At 40.2% G+C, this 22,968-nt stretch overlaps 1 protein-coding gene across 1 annotated transcript in view; it reads left to right on the forward strand.

The window, feature by feature from the left end:
* MAN1A1 (mannosidase alpha class 1A member 1) overlaps nt 1-22,968 on the forward strand; it is a 270,883-nt gene that overhangs the window by 149,757 nt on the left and 98,158 nt on the right. The window contains exon 5 of the mRNA XM_077487030.1: nt 18,784-18,878. Within this exon, the coding sequence (XP_077343156.1) occupies nt 18,784-18,878 (95 nt within the window). The remainder of the gene's footprint in view (nt 1-18,783; nt 18,879-22,968) is intronic.

Here is a 22,968-nt window from a genome sequence, read left to right on the forward strand (position 1 = left end):
CAAAAATCCAGAACATTCACCCAGATCTTTTTTTTTTTTTATTGCCTCTCCTTAAAAAAAAAAAAAAAAAAAAAAAAAATTTAGTGAGGGGGGAAAAAAAAGTATTTGATCTTCTGCTGATTCTGTAAGTTTGCCCACTGACAAATGATTACCATAGTCTATCATTTTAATGGTAGGTTTATTTTAACAGTGAGAAACCAGACAACAAAAATATCCAGAAAAACGCATTTCAAAAAAGTTATAAATCGATTTGCATTTTAATGAGTGAAATAAGTATTTGACCCCTTCACAAAACATTACTTGCTACTCTGTGGCAAAACCCTTGTTGGCAATCACAGAGGTTCGATATTTCTTGTAGTTGGCCACCAAGTTTGCACACATCTCAGGAGGGATTTTTTTTTTTCTCAGTGTGCAAACATACAAACTCAGCAAGGGGTCAAATACCCCCCCTCACTATATCGGTTTCGCATGAAACAAACCCTTTTGCTTTTTTTTCCCCCGTTTTTGTAACCTATTGGATTGTGTTCTCTCTAGGTCAGGGTTGCCCAACCAGTGGCCCACCTCCTGCTCTAAGATGGCAGGTTGGCAAGCCCATATCATGGGTTGCCGACCAGCCATCCCAGAGCAGCAATTTTGTGAATGAAGTCACTGGTAGTGAAAGCAAGTGGCTGTGGAGCAGAGCCACATGCTTCCTGTGTATGGTGCCTACTCCTGTCACAGGTGAAGTGATACCAAATGCACTCCACCTAGGACATCAACAGCCAGCAATACCAGAATGGAAGACGGTTATTAAAGGTAAGTTTACTACTAAATTCACAGTATATAAGGATATATCTGTTTTGCAGTGGTTACTGTGTTGCTTTCAAACTGATCCTCAGGTGCAGTGCAGCTGCGAGTTATGTAGGTGCAGGTAATAAGTCTATATGGCTCGATGCAGATCATTGAGCCATAGACTTCTATCATTACCTGCGGGTTTGTTGCACCTTGAGAAACTGCGCCACACCTGCAGGATATAATAGAAGTTTATGGCGAAGTGCAGCTAACCCACAGAAAATCCCACAGGTTCACTGCGCTGCACCCGCGCTTTAGGCAAATCGCAGCGCAACATTGTGAAAGCAGCCTTAGGCCCCTTTCACATGATTCGTCCGACCCAGTCGGACTTACTATTCACCTCTATGGAGGAGACGCAGATGTAAACGGACTTGTCTGTTTGCACCTACAAAAAAAAAGGGATCTGCCCCTTCCGTCTGGGCGAATCAGATTGGATCAGAGGGCCCATAGAGTAGAGTGGGCTGTGTCTGTGCCCATTGTGGCCCGCGACCAGTTACCAATTCACTTAAGTGGCCCTCGCTCTTCAAAAGGTTGGGCACCCCTGCTCTAGGTGGTATAAGTGCCCTTGCTATACTTCTATAAAGTAAAATTAATCTTTCAATTATGCTGTTGCTGGATGTTACAGAACAAGAATTTATCTGTTACAACTTGTGATGTTGCTAATAAGTCAACAAACTTCCTGGAGGCTTCCTTTATTTGGGATCTCCCTTTTTGAAAAGCCTAGCTCTTCATGTCCTAGAGCTTCAGTATAGAATTTTTGCACTTATTAGACAAAGTAGGAAGAGAGATGACTTGCCTTCACTCAGATCAAAAACATAAGTCTGTTGGTTACAAAATAATAAATAGTATCGTATGCTAAGAATTTATAGGCTTTTTAGAACTGAAGATGAGATGTTTTATATTGATACATAAATGGCATCAAGGTACGTCTTCACATACATAACTCACTAAAATTTCTCTAGTTTGCAAAATGTAGACACAAACAGTTTGATTCAGTGGTACTTTGAAATCATATATCCGTTTTCTGCCCACCACTTTACTTTTAGAACTGAGAAAATAAACTGAAAATGGGTTTGGTGTTTAAAGGGGAGTTCCAGGCTTTTTTAAGTCAGCAGCTACAAAAAGTGTAGTTTCTGACTTTTAAAGAGGAAGTAAACCCTCCTGCAAAAATAAAAATAAAAAGCAACCTGCAAGATAAAGGCATAATGAGCTAGTATGCATAGCATACTAGCTCATTATGAATTACCCGAGAACGAATCCCTCACAGCCATCCTAGTCTCTCTCAGGCCACCGACATGTTGCCCGGGGCTTGCTTCCGGGTATCGCAGCTCCGGCCAATCAAATCGATGACATCACTCCCACGCAGGAGCCGATGGAAACTGCACTGTAGAACTAAAGCAACGGCACATACTGCCATTGCTTCAGTTGGCTTAAGTGTGCATGTGCCGCATGACCTTGGCACATGCCAATACAGGGATATCTCCTAAACCATGCAGGTTTAGGAGATATCCAGTGCAGCTACAGGCAAGCCTAATTATGAGCTTGCCTGTAGTTTAAATTGGTTGTAAAGGGTTTACAACCACTTTAATAAACACGATTACCTGTTCTACGGTCCAGTGATGCGGCCGAATGGGTTGTCGCTCCTCTCCACCGGCGCCTTAATTGCCACCCTGGGCTCCCAGCCGTGACAGCTTTCGGCTTCACGGCCGGGCGCGCACAGTGCATGTAAGTCGCTCTGTGCTCCTGGAGTGGAGAGGCAATCTCCTGGGACCTGTCATGTGTCCCAGGAAATCGCCTAAAGGGAGGGGCCTCCTAAGGCTATAGTCACCTTGGCGGTCCCTGGGTGGAAGGAGGAAGTGAGGCGGGAAGTCCCCCCTCCTAACTAACTCCTAACTGTGGCATGTAAGGGGGCGAGGAGTGCTTAAAGCGGAAGTTCCATTTTTAGGTGAAACTCTGCTTTAAGATAATCTGCATACCTGTTCAATATTGGTCAAGAAATTAGCAGTCACATGGGAGACTCAAGCTGTAATAACTTTAACGAGACGTCAATATTTTTGAGTATTAATGGTTGTTCTTCAGTGCTACAGAGCATAATTGGCTTTAAGTATGTTGCTTGCATGCCATCATCTTGCTGCCATCATATTGCTGACATCCGTTTTACCCTTATGGATAAAGGCATTTCATGTGCTATAGAAAAAAAAATTGCCTACTTAAAGCAAAAGCACTTTTTATTGGCTTTTCTATAGTATTAATGGAAGTGATTTTAGAAAACAAGTTTTGTTATCAGAGGTGCCACCTAGTGTTTGTTCTGTATAATACATGGTTATATAAAAAAAAAAAAGAAAAACTTCCAAACCACACAAGTACTTTCAAAGTAAAGTGGACCATCAAAATGCATTAGTAATAAGTACATTGTAAAAATGAAGTATCACACAGCTTGGCATTCTTCTTCCTAGTTTTATGTATATATTCTATAGTGAATTCTAGTTGGATAACAGTTATTCTCCTGTTAATACGGTTCGAAGAGCATTCCTTAAAGATGTTTTTATTTTAAAGTGATTGTATAGGCTCATTTCTACTATTAATATTTTTTTACTTTTACCTACAGGTAAGCCTATAATAAGGCTTACCTGTAGGTAAAAAAAAAAAATCTCCTAAACCTGTACAGTTTAGGAGATATTCCCCTTGCAATGAGCCGCTGACTGCAGCGGCGCATGCGCACAGGGATTTCTTTGCTGAAAGCCCAGCAGACGCGGGACCTTGCTGGAAAGAAGTCTCCCATGCGCATGTGTGGGAGTGACGGCATCTCGGCTCCGGCCACTCACAGTGCTGGAGCTGTGATGTTGTCTCTCCCGCACATGCAATCGTGGCTCCAGCGCTGTGAGTGGCCGGAGCCGCGATGTCATCACTCCCATGTCGGCTACCTTCGCGTGGACTGGGTGAGATAATGACGCCTCGTTCTAAGGTAAATATTTCATAATGAGCTACTATGCACATTATGCCTTTTGCCTTTTAGAGGGATATAAAAACAGATAAAGGTGTCATGGGTATACAACCGCTTTAAGTGGTATTAAAACCAAAAGCATAAAATATTGCAGCTTATCAACCATTAGTTGTGATGGCTGCTTTGATTTTGTTTGTTTTTTGTTTGTTTTTTGTTTGTTTGTTTTTTCTTTAAACATCAGATGTGTATTTTTGTGCATTAATATGGTGTAGACAGAGTCTGGATGATTGGTACTAGCTTTCGTTCAGACTGCATCTGCGTCCAAGGCTCTTTTTTACTTTACAGGTATTGGCAATTACATTTACATACTATATCTGGCCCCCATGTTTAGCATTAGGAGGGCATGAAGATGGAGGGAGGGGAGTGCCATTTACCACTGTGTATACACCCACATGTGTGACTCTATAGTCCCGTGGGCTGCAGAAATAAGAACAAGGAGGAAATCAAGAGCTTAAAAGGGAACTGAAATATGAGCATGCTCAGTAAAGAATGCCAGCTGGTCTACACAAGCCTGCAGTGGGGACACAGAGAAGATGGGAGGGACAGCCGAAAGCAGGATAAACCTGGAAGGAGTAACTGAAACACCTTTGGAAAGCAGCATTGTCAGCCAGGGGGGAGGAGGTGTTAGATGTACCAACAGATTTAAATACACTAATAAATTGAAGCCAAACTCAAGCTAATACTTTATAACTTTTACTTAAAACTTTACAGCAATGCTTTTTTATTCCTTTTGTGATAAATGGTTGTTTATCTAAATAAATCAAAGTTGATCATATTAAGCAACCCTGTGTGTGGGTAAGTGGCTTAACTCTCTGACTGTCACATCTGCAGGGCAGCTTGCTCTGTTGAAAAACAGACTTACTGGCAGTATCGCCAAGTGAAAAAGTCAGTAAAAGCCTTTAGACACATCCTTCATGCAGAAGCTCTACTTTCTGGTCCAGGTCATAGAAGTGGATGCACATGCAGCAGCTGTACGGACACAATCGCTTGTCAAACTTTGACATGTGATTGTGTCCGTACAGCTGCTGCATGTGCACCCACTTCTATGACCTGGTTGCACACTCATCTGCAAGAGACTCTTCACAGAGGATGGTTTATTTGCCTGTCTGAGCCCTATAAAAGAGAACCGTCTAAAACTAGAAAAATATTGGTTTTGTTTAACAATCATAGCTTACTTGAAAAATAAGATAAACAGGCCCAATCCTCAAGTTTTTTTTTTTTTTTTTTTTTTTTATAAAGTAGCATTTTTTATTTTTTCTTATTTACCTGTTTCCACCTGTAATTTGTAGTGAATTGTTCCTTATTAACCATTTCAAAACTGGGCCAATTCTGACATTTCTCTCATACATGTAATGTTGACCTTTGCTAGAAAATTACTTGGAACCCCCAAACTGGTATCAGTTTGATCAAATGTGGCTTGTAAATCAGAAACCGAAACCAGAAGTGGCAAAATCCCCATTGCATCCAGTTTCTAACATCAGAGGGCGAGGAACAATATAAGTTCCTCTTCCTCTTGCTTTGTGCAGTGTACCCCCTCAAGTCAACTCGCTAAGGTGAATAAATGCATTTGAGTAGTGGTCCAGGCTTTTTGATTCATTTTAGCTGGTTAACAACCATGTCTCATCTGCTGTCAGTGGGATTCTCCGCTGACAGCAAAATGTTAACAAAAGATCATCCAGCATTTAAAATAAATATGTGGCCAAACCCCTGAAGTGCCTGGTATGGATTAGAAGGGACCCCCCACAATTTTAACTTTATTTTTTTTTATTTTTTTTATTTTTTTTAATGCTGGATTTTCTTTTGTACACATTCTGCTGTCAGCTGGGAATTCGGCTGACCGCAGTTGAGTCATGGTTAAGTATTCAGCGGGCGCACAACCAGCTAACATGAAACACATTCTTTAACTATCACATGCCTGGACCACTACTTAACACAAGCCTTTATTTCCTTTAGTGAATTGACTTACATTGTTATATGCGATTTTGCTTTTTGCGGTAAATACTGCATAAAGGGATAGTATATCATTTTCATTATCGCATGCAATATTTGGGAAAAATGTCACCTGACCCAAATACTGCATGAGATATCCTTTTAGTAAACGGATCCCATTATTTTGAAATTGGTGATTTGTTATTTTAATGATGTTTTCGGCTTTTTCCCTGACTTTTTTTTTTTTTCCTCTAAATGTTCCTTGTATGCCGTGTAAAGCATTTTATCTAACTCTTATACAGAAGGTGAAATTTGACATCTGTTGATGGCTGCAATAAATGCATGTATACAAAGAGCCTACATTTTGTTTCCCTTTTAATCTGTGAAAGATGGATTGCAAGTGACAGTGAAATGTTACTGTGAGCTGAGGGCTTTACTGTTACTTGGATTTACATTTAAATTTAAATGAGGACTCTTTAACAGATGAGCACAGCTGGGATTGAACGGCTGCAATAAGTATATTTTCTTCTGTACATCAGTATTTTGGACCAAATCAAATTACTTGGCTTAGCTGCTTGTTTGGCATAGCTGTCCATTAAGTGGTTCAGTATATTCTTATTGTACCAGAATTGTGTGATCATGTCAGTAGCCAAACTTGGCCTTGGTCATAGTGTTTCTAACTTTAAAAGCAAAGCAGACATTTTACACAGGTTACTTTTCCTATACCTGTCCGTTTTTAGAGTAAAAATAAAATTAGGAGAACAGAGTGTGTTTTCATGCATTTACATTGGATATAAAAAGTCTACACACCCCTGTTAAAATGTCAGGTTTCCGTGATGAAAAAAATTGAGACAAAGATAAATCTATTTCAGAACTTTTTCCACCTTTTTTAATGTGTCCTCTAAACTGTACAACTCTTTTGAAAAACGAGCTGAAATCTTTTAGGGTGGAGAAGTGAAATTAAAAACTAAAATAATGTGGTTGCATAAGTGTGCACACCCTCTTATAACTGGGGATGTAGCAGTGTTCAGAATTAAGCAATTACATTGAAACCCATGTTAAATAGGAGTCAGTACACATTTGCTATCTTTTAAAGTGCCTCTGATTAACCCCAAATAAAGTTCAGCTGTTCTACTAGGTCTTTCCTGACATTTTCTTGGTCTCATCCTACAACAAAAGCAATGGCCACCAGAGAGCTTCCAATGCATCAGAGGGAGCTCATTGTTAAAAGGTATCAGTCAGAAGAAGGGTACAAAATAATTTCCAAGGCATTAGACCATGGAACACAGTGAAAATAGTCATGCAGTGGAGAAAATATGGCACAACAGTGACATTACCAAGGACTGGATGTCCCTCCAAAATTGATGAAAAGACGAGAAGAAAACTGGTCAGGGAGGCTGCCAAGAGGTCTGCAGCAACGTTAAAGGAGCTGCAGGAATATCTGGCAAGTACTGGCTGTGTTGTACATGTGACAACAATCTCCCGTATTCTTCATATATCTGGACTATGGGGTAGAGTGCTAAGGCGGAAGCCTTTTCTTACGAAGAAAAAAAAATCCCAGCCTGGCTAGATTTTGCAAGAACACATCCGAAGTCTCCCAAAAGCATGTGGGTAAATGTGTTATGGTCTTATGAAAACAAGGTTGAACTTATTGGCCAGGATTACAAAAGACATGTTTAGCGCAAAAACAATGCACATCACCAAAAGAACACTATACCCACAAAGAAGCATGGTGGTGGCAGCATCATTCAACTCTGATGCCCTACTAAGCCACCTCTACCCACCCTTTTTCCTCCTCTTATCTTTCCCCCTTGCCACCTAGGCTCTCTTTTCTACTGACCAGGCCCCCCCATCACTTCCTCTTTCTATCTTTACTGGTCTGATACTCAACGATTTCGCTTCACCAAGATACCAATGACAAGACACCCTGCATAGACCATATAAGACTCTCGCATCACACCACAAATACCTCCACAATTGCAAAACCCCTTCTCCTGACAAGAGATATTTCACACCGCCTTAGACACCCATGTCATGGATATTTCCCCAAAGTTAACAGACTACAACATCTCCTGAAAGACTAATAAAAAAAAAAAACGAGAAGATAGGAGCAGCTCGTTATAAGTGAAATAAAATATTGAATGTAATTAATAAAAATTAAACCGTGCTCTCTGTGAATAATTACAAATTGCAAAGAATTTATACAAATATAGTGTCCAAAGTGGTGCACAAATTGTACCAAAATATAAATGCATAAACCTGCAAAAAAAACTGTAATGCAATAGAGTTCATTTTCAGTGCTCTATGATGTATTCCGGATCTTGCTTAAAATATTCCACCACCATCAACACCTGCCGCACATTCTACTCACCAGAATCCCATGACACTCATTACAGGTATCATAATAGGCCCAAACGACAATTCCAACCGAAATGCCCAACGGCCACAAAGGTGGTCAGCAACAGGGTTCAATTGGCATCGATTGCTGGATGTTTTCAGTGGATATTCTCCAGGTGGATGTAATGTCCTCAGCAGGTAACCAGTGTTATTAGTGGAAAATAAAGAAAGATGGAACTTCCATGGTGAAGTACATTTGGCATTTATTCCAAAAAAATCCATTAAAAGTTAGAAAACAGCTTTAAAACGGCAGACATTTTTTCTTCAGCAGCTGACACTTCCACGTGTTTGATAAAATGCCGTCAGCATTCCAGGCTGTGTTACAAACGTAGGTGATGTGTCTCAATCAATACACCCTACATGTTTCATCAGCAAGCTCTGACGTCTTGACGTGACCCCTGAAGACGTCAGAGCTTGCTGATAAAACATGTAGGGTGTATTGATTGAGACACATCACCTACGTTTGTAACACAGCCTGGAATGCTGACAGCATTTTTTCAAACATGTGCAAGTGTCAGCTGCTGAAAGAAAAACATTTGTGCTGTTTTTAAGTTTTCTGACTTTTAATGGAATTTTTTGGGAATAAATGCTAAATGTACTTCACCATGGAAGTTCCATCTTTCTTTATTTTCCACTAATAACACTGGTTACCTGCTGAGGACATTACATCCATCTGGAGTATATCCATTGAAAACATCCGGCGATCGATGCTAATTGAATGCCAATTGAATCCTGTTGCTTGACCACCTTTGTGGCCATTGGAAATTTCAGTTGGGATTGTCGTTTGGGCCTATTATGATACCTATAATGGGTGTCATGGTATTCTGGTGAGTAGGATGTGTGGCAGGTGTTGATGGTGGTGGAATATTTTAACCAAGACTCGGAATACATCATGGCGCACTGAAAATTGAATGAACTCAATTGCATCACGTTTTTTCCCACAGTTTTTTGCATTTATGTTTTGGTGCAATTTGTGTACCACTTGGGACACACACGTATAAATTCTTTGCAGTCACGATCTTTGAAAATTTTGCATATTGGGATTGTAATTATTCAGAGCGCAGTTTAATTTTTATTACTTTCACTACAATATCTCCTGCTACACTTAAAGGGGTTGTAAACCTTTTTTTTTTTTTTTTTTTTTTTTTTTTTAATTTTTCACCTTAATGCATCCTATGCATTAAGGTGAAAAAACACCTGGCACAGATACCCCCGTTTTATTTACCTGAGCCCTGTAACTTGACCCAGCGGGGACATGCTGTCTGTCTGGGGTTCTGTGCTCTTGATTGGATAGATTTATAGCAGTGCAGCCATTGGATCCAGCTGCTGTCGATTAAATCCAATGACGCAGGAGGCGGGGCCGAGTTATATATTCGGCAGCTATGGACGCTAAATGCTAGACTTGGGATTGTGCCCGCAAGGTAACAGCGCTTCTCCTAGGGGGTTATCTGAGGTGGGGGGGAGCTGCCAGGGGACCCCATAAGACGAGGTTTGGGGCCACTCTGTGCAAAATGAATTGCACAGTGGAGGCAAGTATGTCTATTAAAAAAAAAAAAAAACCTTACAATCACTTTTAAGTGGAACAACATAAAGCCCCATACACATCAGATTTTCTGCTGATTTTTGTCTTCAGATTTACCAAAACCATGTAGTGGAAGGGCCTGCCTGATTGCATACAAATTGAAACTCCTAAGGTTTGACCTCATATTATATGGTTTTGGTAAATCTGAAGGAGAAAATCAGCAGAAACTCTGATAGTGTGTATGGGGCTTAACTGTACCACTGAGGCTGATTGAGCCAAATACTGCCCCATAAGATGAAAGACATTTTTTCTAGGACATATCTTGAGATAACACCTACCTTATGTTTTACGCCCCAAATTGTTAAAAAAATTAAATTACCAGAGCATTCTACATAATTTTATCGAAAGGATTTTTCAGTGCAGCTTGATACTAAACCTCTTAGCAACATGTGCTCACTCCAGCTCTTTATTAATCGTTATTTTAGGAATACAGAATCCCAAGCTATAAAACTTACATTTGGATAAGTCATGTTAACAGCTGGAATTTACTAGGCTTAAATAAGCTTTGCATTTTTTTTGTGACCCTGTACTGTCACCATTTCAATTAATGACAGAATAAAGAAGTGCTTCAAAAGTAAGGCTTGCCTTGACTAATCTAATATTCGCACTAGTAGTTAACAGGGAGGAATGGCTGTACAAAAGACCACATTACAAAGTAATCTTTGTACTTATAGGCAACAGTCATCAAGAAGTGGCCTAATCACTGAAAAATCTTTAAAAGAAAAAAACATTTTTTGTGGAATATTGGAAGCTGGAATGTGTTGTGATTTGAACTGTTACAGCTTTAGACTGGAATATATCTCATTAAGAAAAAGATGTACTGAGAGCTTGCATATTTTATAAAGTTGCTTTCATATTAGTGAATTATTTGAGCATGAAATTTAATGCTGATGTATTGCTCAAATTGTCCATCGTGATGGACGATACTAGTATACATTAATAAAACCACCGATCACTTGACAGTTCTCATCATACATCTACTTGGCCTATTTGTAAGTGTGCATATGTGTGAGACCACTCTTAAAGTGTTACTAAACCTAGGACCCTGCATTCACTATACAGTGCCTTGCAAAAGTGTTCACCCCCCCCCCCCCTTGGCATTTTTTGTTTTGTTGCCTCACAACCTGGAATTAACATGAATTGTTTGAGGATTTGCATCATTTAATTTACAGAACATGCCCACAACTTTGAAGATTTTTTTATTTTTTTTTATTGTGAACCAACAACAAATAGGACAGAATAACACAAAAAGTCAATGTGCATAACTATTCACCCTCCTAAAGTCAATGCTTTGTAGAGCCACCTTTTGCAGCTATCACAGCTCCAAGTTGCTTTGGATAAATCTCTGAGCTTGCCGCATCTTGCCACTGGGATTTTTTGCTCATTCCTTCTTGCAAAACTGCTCCAGCTCCTTCAAGTTGGATGGTCTGCGCTTGTGAACAGCAATCTTTAAGTCTGACCACAGATTTTCTATTGGATTCAGGTCTGGGCTTTGATTAGGCCATTCCAACACATTTACATGTTTCCCCTTAAACCACTCAAGTGTTGCTTTAGCAGTGTGTTTGGGGTCATTGTCCTGCTGGAAGGTGAATCTCTGTCCTAGCCTTAAATCACAGTGGTGCAGGTTTTGCTCAAGAAAAGGGTATTTAGCACCATCCATCTTTCCCTCAACTCTGACCAGTTTCCCAGTCCCGACTGCTGAAAAACATCCCCACAGCATGACGCTGCCACCACCATGTTTCGCTATGGAGGTGATGTTCTTTGGGTGATGTGTTGGGTTTGTGCCAGACACAGCATTTTCTTTGCCAAAAAGTAAAATTTTAGTCTCATCAGACCAGAGCACCTTCCTCCATACATTTTGGGGATCTCCCACATGCCTTTTCGCAACCTCAAAACGTGCCATTTTGTGTATACTGAAAGGGATTCTTCTGCCTTAAAGCCCAACTCTATGGAACGTACGGCTTATTGTCGTCCTATGTACAGATACTCCAGTCTCTGCTGTGGAACTCGGAAGCTCCTCCAGGGTTACCTTAGCACTCTGTGCTGCCTCTCTGATTAATGCCCTCCTTGCCCGGTCTGTGATTTTTGGTGTGCGGCCACCTCTTGGCAGGTTTGCTGTTTGTGCCATGTTCTTTCCATTTGGTTATTATAGATTTGATGGTGCTTCTATGGATCATCAAAGATTAGAATTTTTTTTATAACCCAACCCTGACTTTATCAACAACATTGTCCCTTGTTTGGAGAGTTCCTTGGCCTTCATGGCAGTGTTTGGTTAGTGGTGCCTCTTGGTTCAATAAGGTCTGTATATGACTGATCATGTGACACTTGGATTGCAAACAGGTGGACATCAGTTCACTAATTGTTACTTCTGAAGGTAATTTGTTGCACCAGAGCTTTTTATGAGCTTCATAACAAAGGGGGTGAATACATACGCACATGCCGATTATCATTTTTTTTATTTTTGAAAAATAGTTTTATGTACCGTATTGGCATATAACACACACCTTCAATTTAAAAGGGAATTTTCAGGATTTTATTTTTTTTATAAACTATTTTGCAGCAAAATAGATGGTCAGTGCCCATCAATGCAGGCTGATCAGTGCCCATCTGCAGCCTAATCAGTGCCCATCTGCAGCCCATCTCTCATTAATGCAGCTGCCTGATTAATGCCCATCTACAGCCTCACCATCTCTCATCAATGCAGTGCAGGAAATCAAAGCAGTCATCTCCTGTTCGGCTCTGCCGGCAGTCTCACAGTCCCGCCTCTGCCATCGGCATTGGACCAGCTCCTGTGATAGACAGAACACTGGTCCAATGCCGGTGACCGTATGTGCAATGTTAGAGCCGAGTAAACAGGAGATGACGGATCTGTGAATTCCGGTGGTGCTCACCCCCTCCTTCCCCTCCAAGGTAAACTATTGGCGTATAACACACACCCATGATTTGCGCTCTGTTTTCAGGGGGAAACCCTGCGTGTATAAGCTGATAAATAAGGTATATATTTTCCTAATTTTACTTTCACATTTTAGACTATTGTGTTCTGATCCATCACATTATAATTCAGATTGAAAAAACATTAAACTAAAGGCTGTAATGTAATAAAATGGGTAAAAAGCCAATGGGGGTTGAATAATTTTGCAAGGCACTGTATGTGATCTCCCACAGTACATAGAAATGCAATTATTTTTGTAAATATAAACTGCTAAATACTTTTTCTTATCAGCAGTATATAGCAGTCTTGTGACATCTCGGTGTCTGGCCAAGCACTGGTTAAAGCTTGTAGGAGGAGTTTTCATTCTGCAACTTTCCTATGAGGCTGCATGACCCCTGACCCTCTGTCTGGACAGTGCTGATTGTCCCTGTGCTGATCACATGCACCCATCCAAAAAAACACATACCAAAAATACACACCAAACTGAGCATGTGCAGAGTGCCCCCAAGGCGCTGTACTATCAGCAGATGGATTGGGGACAGTGGAAGAAGGGGAGGATCAGGGAAGATGGCATCAGTCTTTTTACACACTGCGCTGGTTTAACCCCTTAGGTTCCACAGTGAGTATAACAAGCATGTTTTACTGCATCTACAGACTGATTTTACTGTTGTGGGTTTAGTAACACTTTAGAAGGTGAATATGTGGCTGGGTTTATAGTCTGTGCTGTTGTACGATGGTGTGTTTCCACATGCCTGATGTAAGCAAATAAAAAGCGCACAAACTATGCCTTTTGCATAAATATAGAGTAGTGCACACCATTTCTTCAAGTCCTTATTTTTTGTGATTGTGCAAATAAGCTTTAATACAGTTTGCGATTATGTAAATGTGTATTGGATAGGAAGATGAGATTAAAAGCTCTTCGGAACCGAACAAAACAAGAGCATTATCCTATTGGGCAAAAGAAACACGTGATCGCCATGTCTTTATGCTTGCGTTTTTATTTTCCTGCATGCTCATATAATAAAGATATTTTAATGCAAATAATGGTTATGGTTTGAGCTCTTACTTTAAGAACCAGCGTGTAGAATTCACATAGTTTCTACAAATGTGCATAGTCGGGCACAACACTATTTGGTAGGTTACATTTGGTTATTTTAGGGGTTAGACTAAATTTAGGTTAATAAACAAAGGTAGATATAAGTGTTGCAGATAAGTGATACTGGGAGGGATATGGGTGCTGACAGTAATCTTTACACTGAATTTCTCACAGCCTAATGTGCTTCATAAAAGTTTGGAGGTCTTTCCTGGTAAAGTTTATTAAATTTAAAATTCTCCAGGAAAGTTCAGTGGACAGGTTACAGAGTGCTATATGAGAACTACATCAGATCAAGTGACAGCTGATTGTAGGGAAGGGACACACTCCTCTTCACACAGCTCACAGAAATAGACGTGGGGCTGTCAATCACTGGAGATCCCTCCCCTGTCACCTTTTTTCTCTGGGTGTCAGGACAACCTTTCAGGAGTGGTCCATGCAGAAAATGAGGCATCAGCACAGAAATTACACTTGGTGCTCAGGCTTGAGACAAGTACACACTATAGAAGGATACAACCACTTTAAATAAAAATCTAAACAATGTACTTTGCATTTTTTTAGTGGCTCTGGCAGCACTTAAATACTATTAAATGGAAGATGGGAGCTTTTAGTTCTCCTCACCCCAGTTGATACCTGCCTTTATGTGTCTGCCACAGTGGTTAAGAAGCAATTTGCTGAGTGTGTCATGACATTGAGTCACTAAATAGCTTTAGAATTAAATCGTAGTCAAATTTATGAGGCTAGGAATGAGCCTTCTGAGTGCGCGGTTTTCAGTGATGAGCGTCTAATTGCGGTTTTCTTTTTTTTTCAGCGCTATTTTTCTCTCTCCATCCTACGGCAAGTCAGGGCGCCCTAGGAGTCTGTGTCATAAGATAGTTTATATGCAAAGTGCTACCTGCTCTGTTCATACCTCAGCACACATTAATATAATGACTGTTTGCTGCTGTGGCTTTTCTATACACAGTACTAAATGTAATAGGAAAATTGGGAACCAGATGCTTGAAGCTTAGCAGAGGGTACGTGATAAAAAGATCCTTGCGATTACCAGCAGCGGATTCATGGATTGCTCATTGAAGAGGCAGCTGCTGTCTGCTGTGATACAGACTAAATACTGATGACCTTTTCTCTGCATTGTTTGTATGCACAGGAATATTTCCACTCTTTGTTTTTGTTTTTTTACTCCTTTTCATCCATTGAAAACATGATTTTATTTTATTTTTTTTAAACTATAGGACTCCTCTGTGTACAGCACATATGAGATAGTAAGAAAATTCTCTTGTGTTTTTTTTCTTTTTGTTTGTTTACATTGCTCGTGAAATACATTTTGGTGTTTTAGGAGACTTAATTGTCCTACCAACCCTGCTAACTTATTAGGCTCCATGCACACTGAAGCTCAAAAAAGCTATTTCTGGACGCCAGATTGCTGGCAGAAAACGCTGGTTGAAAAACCTGCTTTTAACAGCGTTTTATACTAGCGTTAATGAGCGTTAATGAGCGTTTTACAGCGTTAGCGTTAATGGGCGTTTTTTATAAAAATACACAGAGGACACTCCAAAAATCCCACAATGCATTGAAAAATAGAATGCCGAACACTAATGAATGAGCGTTAATGAGCGTTAATGAGCGTTAATGAGCGTTTGTCGTTTTTTGCCGCTGAAAAACGGCACTTTGAACGCGAATTTCTGGCGTTCAGAAAAAAGCCCATAAACTCCACTGCTCATTAAAGCTGAAAAACGTCCATGTGTGCATGGACACATAGGCTAACATAGAGTGGAGTTTATGGGCTTTTACAAAAAATGCCCAAACTCCAATAAACTGCAGTTTATCAGCTTCAGTGTGCATGGAGCCTTAGTAGCCACTCAATGAATGAAGATTACAGCAGTAAAGTGACTTAGTTGGCTTTGAACCAGTGCATGACCTTTCCATAGGCTCTCCCTCTGTCAAAAGCTGGCAGAGCAGACACACCTCTAGAGATGTCTTAAGGGCAGTTTATCAAAACTGGGGCAACTGTGCATGGCAAACGGTCAACTTCTATCCTTCACCTTCAAAGCTTAGTGTTACTAAACCCACAACAGTATAATCAGTCTGTATATGCAGTAAAGAATGCTTGTCATATTCTCACTGTGGAACCTAAGGGATTAATCCTCTGCATTAGGTAAAAAGGCTGTTTGATCCTGTCTTCTTTGATCCCCCCCCTTCATGCATTTCCCCCAAAACATGTCTGGATAAGACAGAGCTAGTGGAGTCAGGCTGCACATGCTTAGTTTGGTGTGTGTTGTTAGTTTGTTTTTTCCTTACAGTGCATGTGATTAGCACATGGGCCAACCAGCACTGTCCAGATAGGGGTCCTGCATCCAGATAGGACGGTCAGTGCAATGAAAACTCATCCCACAAGCTTTAACCAGGCACTGATACCAGTCACAAGACTGCTATGTACTTCTGATGAGAAAAGGTATTTAGCAGTTTATATTTACTAAAATATGTGTACTGTGGGAGATCAGGGATAGTGAATGCAGGGTCCTGGGTTTAGTAACACTTAAACCACTTAAGGACAGGGCCTCTTTTTCAGACTCGGTGTTTACATGTTTAAAACGGGTTTTTTTTTTTTTTTTTTTTTTTTTTTTTTTACTCGAAAATTACTTTGAACCCCCAAACATTATATATTTTTTCTAACACCCTAGAGAATAAAATGGCTGTCAGTGCAATACTTTTTTCACTCCGTATTTGCGCAGTGCTCTTACAAGCTTTTTCGGGAAAATGCACTTTTTTGAATAAAAAAATTAGCCCAATTTTTTTTTATATTGGGAAAGATAGTTGTGCTGAGTAAATTGGTACCCAACATGTCACTCTTCAAAATTGAGCCCGCTCATGGAATGGCGTCAAACTTTTACCCTTAAAAATCTCCATAGGCGACATTTAAAAAATTCTACAGGTTGAATGTTTTGGGTTACAGAGGTGGTCTATGGCTAGAATTATTGCGTTTGCCCTACCGATCGCGGCAATACCTCACGTGTGGTTTGACTACCATTTTCATGTGCGGTCGCTACTCACGTATGCGTTCACTTCTGCGTGCGAGCTCGTTGGGACAGGGTGTTTTTAACCACTTAAGCCCCAGACCAATTTGCAGCCGAAGGACCAGGCCCCTTTTTGCGATTCGTAACTTCGTCGCTTTAACTGACAGACTTGTGTATCTTGTAAGAACCTTTTGATTGTAAACTTTAATTAGTGATCCATGAGGATGAAGACATTTCTGGTTTAACCACTTAAGCCCCGAACCAATTTGCAGCCAAAGGACCAGGCCCTTTTTTTTCCCACAAATAGAGCTTTCTTTTGGTGGTATTTGATTGCCTCTGCGGTTTTTATTTTTTGTGCTATAAGCAAATAGAGCGACAATTTTGAAAAAAATTCAATTTTTTTTACTTTTTGATAAATATCCCCAAAAAATATATTTAAAAAAAAACATTTTTTTTTTTCCTCAGTTTATTCCGATACATATTCTTCTACATAATTTTGGTAAACAATCGCAATTCGCGATTTGATTGGTTTGTGCAAAAGTTATAGCATTTACAAAATAGGGGATAGTTTTATAGCATTTTTTTTAATAGTAATGGCGGCGATCAGCGTGTTTTTTTTTTTGTTTTTTTTCTTGTGACTGCTACATTATGGCGGACACATCAGACATTTTTGACACATTTTTGGGACCATTGTCATTCATACAGCAATCAGTCCTATTTAACGTTATCCCGGGCTGTTCTAACAGCTTTATATACCAATGTCCAGTCTCCATTAGCTGCATAACCCATTTTGCCTGAGTACTTATCCTGTGTCCTGTAATGTACACCATGACAATTTTTAAAGTGGATGTAAACCTGATTCATGAAATTTGAGCTGGGCACACCTATCTGCAGTGTTTCATAGCTCTGTCCTGCCCCGTTCCTCTTAGGCCTCTTTCACACTGATGTCCCGTTCAGGCCCGCCTGTCAGTTTTTCAGGCGGACCTGAACGGGTGCTCCATAGAGGTCTATGGAGCGTCGGATGTCAGCGGTGATATGTCCGCTGACATCCGACCCGCTCCGATCCGAAAAAGTGTAACGGAGGAAAAAGCTATTTTTCCATCCGTCTGCGGATCGGATCGGATGACGACGGGCACTGCGGTCCGTCGTCATCCGATCTCCCATAGGGGAGAGCGGCGCTGTGACAGGTCCGTCCCTGCGCAGTGTGCAGAGACGGAGCTGTCATCTCCCTGCTCAGCGGGGATCGGCGGAGTGATCCCCGCTGAGCAAACGGACATCCACGGGGCGGATCAGAACTGATCCGCCCCGTGTGAAAGGACCCTTAGCCTGATAACTTTTGACAAGCTCTCAGAGGCCCAAGGACCTGTGTGTTGGAGGAGGTTGATATAAATAGATTACCAGCCAGCTAAACAATTCAGTCGCACTCTGCATGTTTTGGGAGGGATGTGTGCCTTTCCTCCAATCGGCTTTATCACAGTGTCTAGCAATGATCTCCTCCTCCTAGATAAATGAGGAAGTGAAAAATCTAACAGGAAGTGTACTTTATAAATGGCATATAAAGGTGAAGACAGAAGATATACATGTAAAACTTACACAGGGACGAAACAAGTCTCCCATATATCGTCTGAGGCTGTTCACTGCACTGGATATATACGTGAGGGTTTACATTCAATTTAAGGATTTAAAAAATCCTATTCTAGTTTTTCATAATTAGAGTTTGAGGGATTAGATCCATGGGTGTTGTGTTTACTTTTTTCCTCCTTTGGGTGATTTCTCTTCTTGTCCTTGTCTTTGTGATCGTAGTAATCAGTACAGGGGGAGCAGATTGTTTTTGTTTTTTTGTTTTTCCACCAGGGACAGATACCAGTGAAACATTTTATAGCTTCCATTTCAAAGATCGTAAATGTGCCTTTTAGCTCCCCTTTTAAGTCTTATTGGTGTAATTTTTTTCTGAACTGGCATTATATTTCTTGAATTTTTTTTTTTTTTTTTTTTTTTTAGATCTTCAGAAGAAAAGCAATAGAACTGGGAGAGAAACTGTTACCTGCTTTCAATACGCCAACAGGAATTCCTTGGGCACTGTTAAATATCAAAAGGTAAATGTATATTTAGATTTATATACCTTTTTAGCTGGCAGTTTTTACATTTTTTTTTATTTTTTTTTGTATAGCCAGAAAAGAATAGTGAAATATTTATTACTTTGAGGTAGGTGGCAAAGCTTTTATACTATAGGTAAAGGTATTGTAGTGGTCTTTTAAAAAAAATTACCATTAACAATTTCCTTGTGATAAGGTGTTTAAACATGTAGTTTGCACTTTAACATTTTATAGATAACCATGTGAAAAGTAAGCAGCTCAATGTAAATCTGTTGGTATGTTCATATTTTAAATTCCTTGTTTCTTGCATAGTTGTGTATATGGTGATATATACTATACTCACAGTGTAAGTCTGAGCCAATGCAGCATACTGTACGTTGGTTGCAAAAATGCATACAAATTAGGAAATTGGGCATTTGCCATTTTAACTGAGACAATGATTAAATGACGCACAATTGAGTTAACTTTTTATTAGAATTTTCATGTTAAAACCATTGGTTAGTCCAGAGAAATCAATATTGGAATGTGCAAATCCTCCTGTTCAAAGCTTCCCTGCTAATGCTGTAATATGATGGGTGGCATCACTGCCAATACAAAGGTTTACGTTTGGAAGGGGGTTGGCCAATATCAAAGATCATATTCGACATATTCAACAATGTATTGCCTTTTCATCTTAAACTGAATGGGTTGTTTTACAAGGTGATCATTTACAATCACTTTAACTGAGCCCTGACTCAGTCCAAAGCTGTGCCCATCTGTGGTGGCTCTCCATCTGTGGCAGAATCATGCTGTCTGTGTCTATGAATTCAGGCAGCACAGCTCAGGATTGAGCCCTTAGGTGTGCCACCATAGGAAGGGTACCCTAGAAGAGTAGGATGGGGGCAATATGTTTTTGTTTTGTTTTTTTTTCTTCTTTTTGCGGGCAATGGCTGGTGTTGGCACTTCAATCATTGCGGCACCATGATTGATATGGTGTCAGGATGATTGAAGCGCATTATTTCTATTACATTGTAATATAAAATGAAAATGGTTCAACTCACCATAATGCAGAATCAGTGTGAGCCCTGAATGTGTCACTTGCCATTATCGCCTGCCACCAGATGCAGCTGGTAACTTGCTACGTCGCATGCCACCGGATGCAGCTGGTAACTTGCTACGTTGCCTGCCACCGGATGCAGCTGGTAACTTGCTACGTTGCCTGCCACCGGATGCAGCTGGTAACTTGCTACGTTGCCTGCCACCAGATGCAGATTGTCACTATCCTGCAACAACAGTGACAGCAGATAAACAGGCTTCTCTCCTCAGCTTTTAAGAACGTGAGGGTGGACAGTGAGAGATGTCCTCTCCCTGTTCGCCTGCCTGCTTACCGGTCAGTTTTCTCACCCGCTGACCGCCCGCTCCCTCACCTGCCCCTTGCACCCGTGGCCTGGCAGCAGGGAGGCCATAGACTGGTGGTTGGGGACCTCTAATCTAACAAATTCCTATTAGTCTTTCCCTCTCTCTCCTTGTGAAGCCACATATACTTGCCTAAGTCCCTCCTTAAAGCGGGATTCCACCCTAAAGTGGAACCTCCGCTGATCGGATCCCTCCCCCCTCCCCCCTCCTGTGTCACAATTGGCACCTTTCAGGGGGGAGGGGGGTGGAGATACCTGTCAAAGACAGGTTTTTTCACCCACTTCCGGGCATAGACTCCCGTGGGAGTCTACGCCATTTCCTGCCCTGCCGTGCTGTCTGCTGGGACACACACGGGTCCCAGTGACAGCCCGGAGATTTCCTATTGCGCGGCGCGGCTCACGCATGCGCAGTAGGGAACCGGGAAGTGAAGCCGATTCGCTTCACTTCCTGATTCCCTCACCTAGAATGGTGACTGCAGCAGCCGAGAGCCGAGCGATCGATCGGCCTCGGCTTCCGGCATCGCTGGAACCCGGGACAGGTGAGTGTCCATTTATTAAAAGTCAGCAGCTGTAGTATTTATAGCTGCTGGCTTTTAATATTTTTTTTTTTTTTGGTGGAATCCCTCTTTAAGCTCCTACACTGCCAATGTTTCCTGGCAGGGGAACAGCTGATTCATTGCTATGATTACCCCTTGTCCCCTCAGCTGACATCTGTCTGTCTGAGAGGATCCTGACACAGCCCATCTAAAGAGAAGATTTGGGGCTGAAGCATTACATGACTGCAGCTACAGGTAAGAAGGGGCTTTTAGATTGCCCTTTTTTTTTCTGTTCAATATAGTAATTAGAGGGTGGTAGGCAGGAGGTGTTGTGGGGGTGGAATTTATCTTTGGGGGGGGGTGGGACTTAAAAAAAAAAAATAAATAATCCGGGCTCATAACATCCACTCCTAGGTTAGAAAAAGTAAAATCACACGAGTGGTTGCTGTGGCTAAGTATCACTTTGCTACTTTTTTTTTTTTTTTTTTTGGATTTGTAATTTTAGGTGGCTTTGCCAATGTTTTATAATGTGTGTGTTTTATTTATATATATATATATATATATATATATATATATATATATATATATATATATATATATATATATATATATATATATATTCTCCTTTTTACATATTCAGATTATGCCATGTGTGGTAAATTTTTAGTTGGTTGAAGGATAGTTTTTACCTTTATCCAAAGATTTCATATTAAAATGGTATAACAACTAAATGCATTGTCTCTTGACACTGCATTTACAGTCATTGTCTCAATAAAAAATGTATGCCCTTCAGAATTTCATTAGGTGCCCTTGCTGTAGATGGCATGTGAAAGAAATTTGTCCTGCTAAGTGCCACATTATTATGGAGAATGTCTGAATACTTTTGTGACTTTTGGCAAGCAATAGCCTAACGCAAAACATCGCATGGATCTGGCATTTATACTACAGGGATCCAACGTGAGGGGCGTTTTTTGACAATGACTAATAGTTTCCATATGATGTTCCTTTTAACAAAGTACCAACTTATCCAATAAATCAGATCGTAGTCTTTTGGATATTCAACTTATAATTTTCTGAAAACTAGCAGCAAGATTTAGTTTAGGATTGACCACAAAAGGGCACTGGCAAATGAGTTGGCAGCAATATAAGCAAAGCTATTAAATAAGCATGTTTTTAGATGAATGTTTCTCTTTACTTTGGTCCATTATACTGCATTTCTTATTCCATTTGTCCTCAAAACCCCTCAAAAGGTAAAATATTAGAAGTCTTTTAAAAAAGCCATTTCCTGACAACATTGCTTTAATTGTTTCTGTAAATTTAGCATTTCCGTATGCCTGAAGGTCAGTCAGGTATTTTGTCATTTCAAACGATGGGTTTCTAATGCGGATATTGCACAACCACAACAAAATGTTTGTAATTACAGATAAAAGTATCATTAATCATCTTTTCTATTCAACCCAACAACGACTCAAGTAATTGAGTCAAATTTCAATATTATAAAAGTAACACGCTTGAATTGTCCATAGTGTCTTTGAGAATTTGTTAAATATTTTTAAGTTAAAAGCTTGTTGACTGAATTTTTATTTCATAGTATCAAACGTATGTGAGAACTGTAACTGAAATAACTGCCTAATCAGAGGATACTTTCTGCAAGAACCACATGTGAAAATCTAAATACAGAGATCTAGACAGTGACATTGTATACAAATATTAACTTTTCCTGTAAATAGTCCAATTTAGCCCTGCCGTCTCCTATGTTGAGCCTCCTTATTGGCTATTAACTTTAGAGAACCAATATGGAGACTTGGGAGGATTGAGCAGGGAAATGGGGCAGAACATACTTTTACCGTTGAGCTTTGTATATAAATTCAGCTTTCCAAATCAGTGAATCTACTGATTATTTTAACATCGTGCTTTCTCTGAAAGTAACGTAAAATTAGCCAAAAAGTTTTCAATTTAGTACAGCGAAAAATACAGTGGGTAAATAAAAGAAGTATTGAACACTTCACCATATTTCTATATATTTCCAAAGGGGCTATTGATATTCAATTTTTACCACGTTGGTAAAAACCCATACATACAAAGTAACCAAAACAATTCACTTCAGAAATCAACTTCTGTGTAATCATAAATGTAAAAAAAGAAAATGAATGCAGCCAC

The sequence above is a fragment of the Lithobates pipiens genome, unplaced genomic scaffold, assembly GCF_037356315.1.
Source record: "Lithobates pipiens isolate NorthernLeopardFrog02 unplaced genomic scaffold, aLitPip1_a1.2 Scaffold_18, whole genome shotgun sequence".
Classification (NCBI taxonomy): Eukaryota; Metazoa; Chordata; class Amphibia; order Anura; family Ranidae; genus Lithobates; species Lithobates pipiens.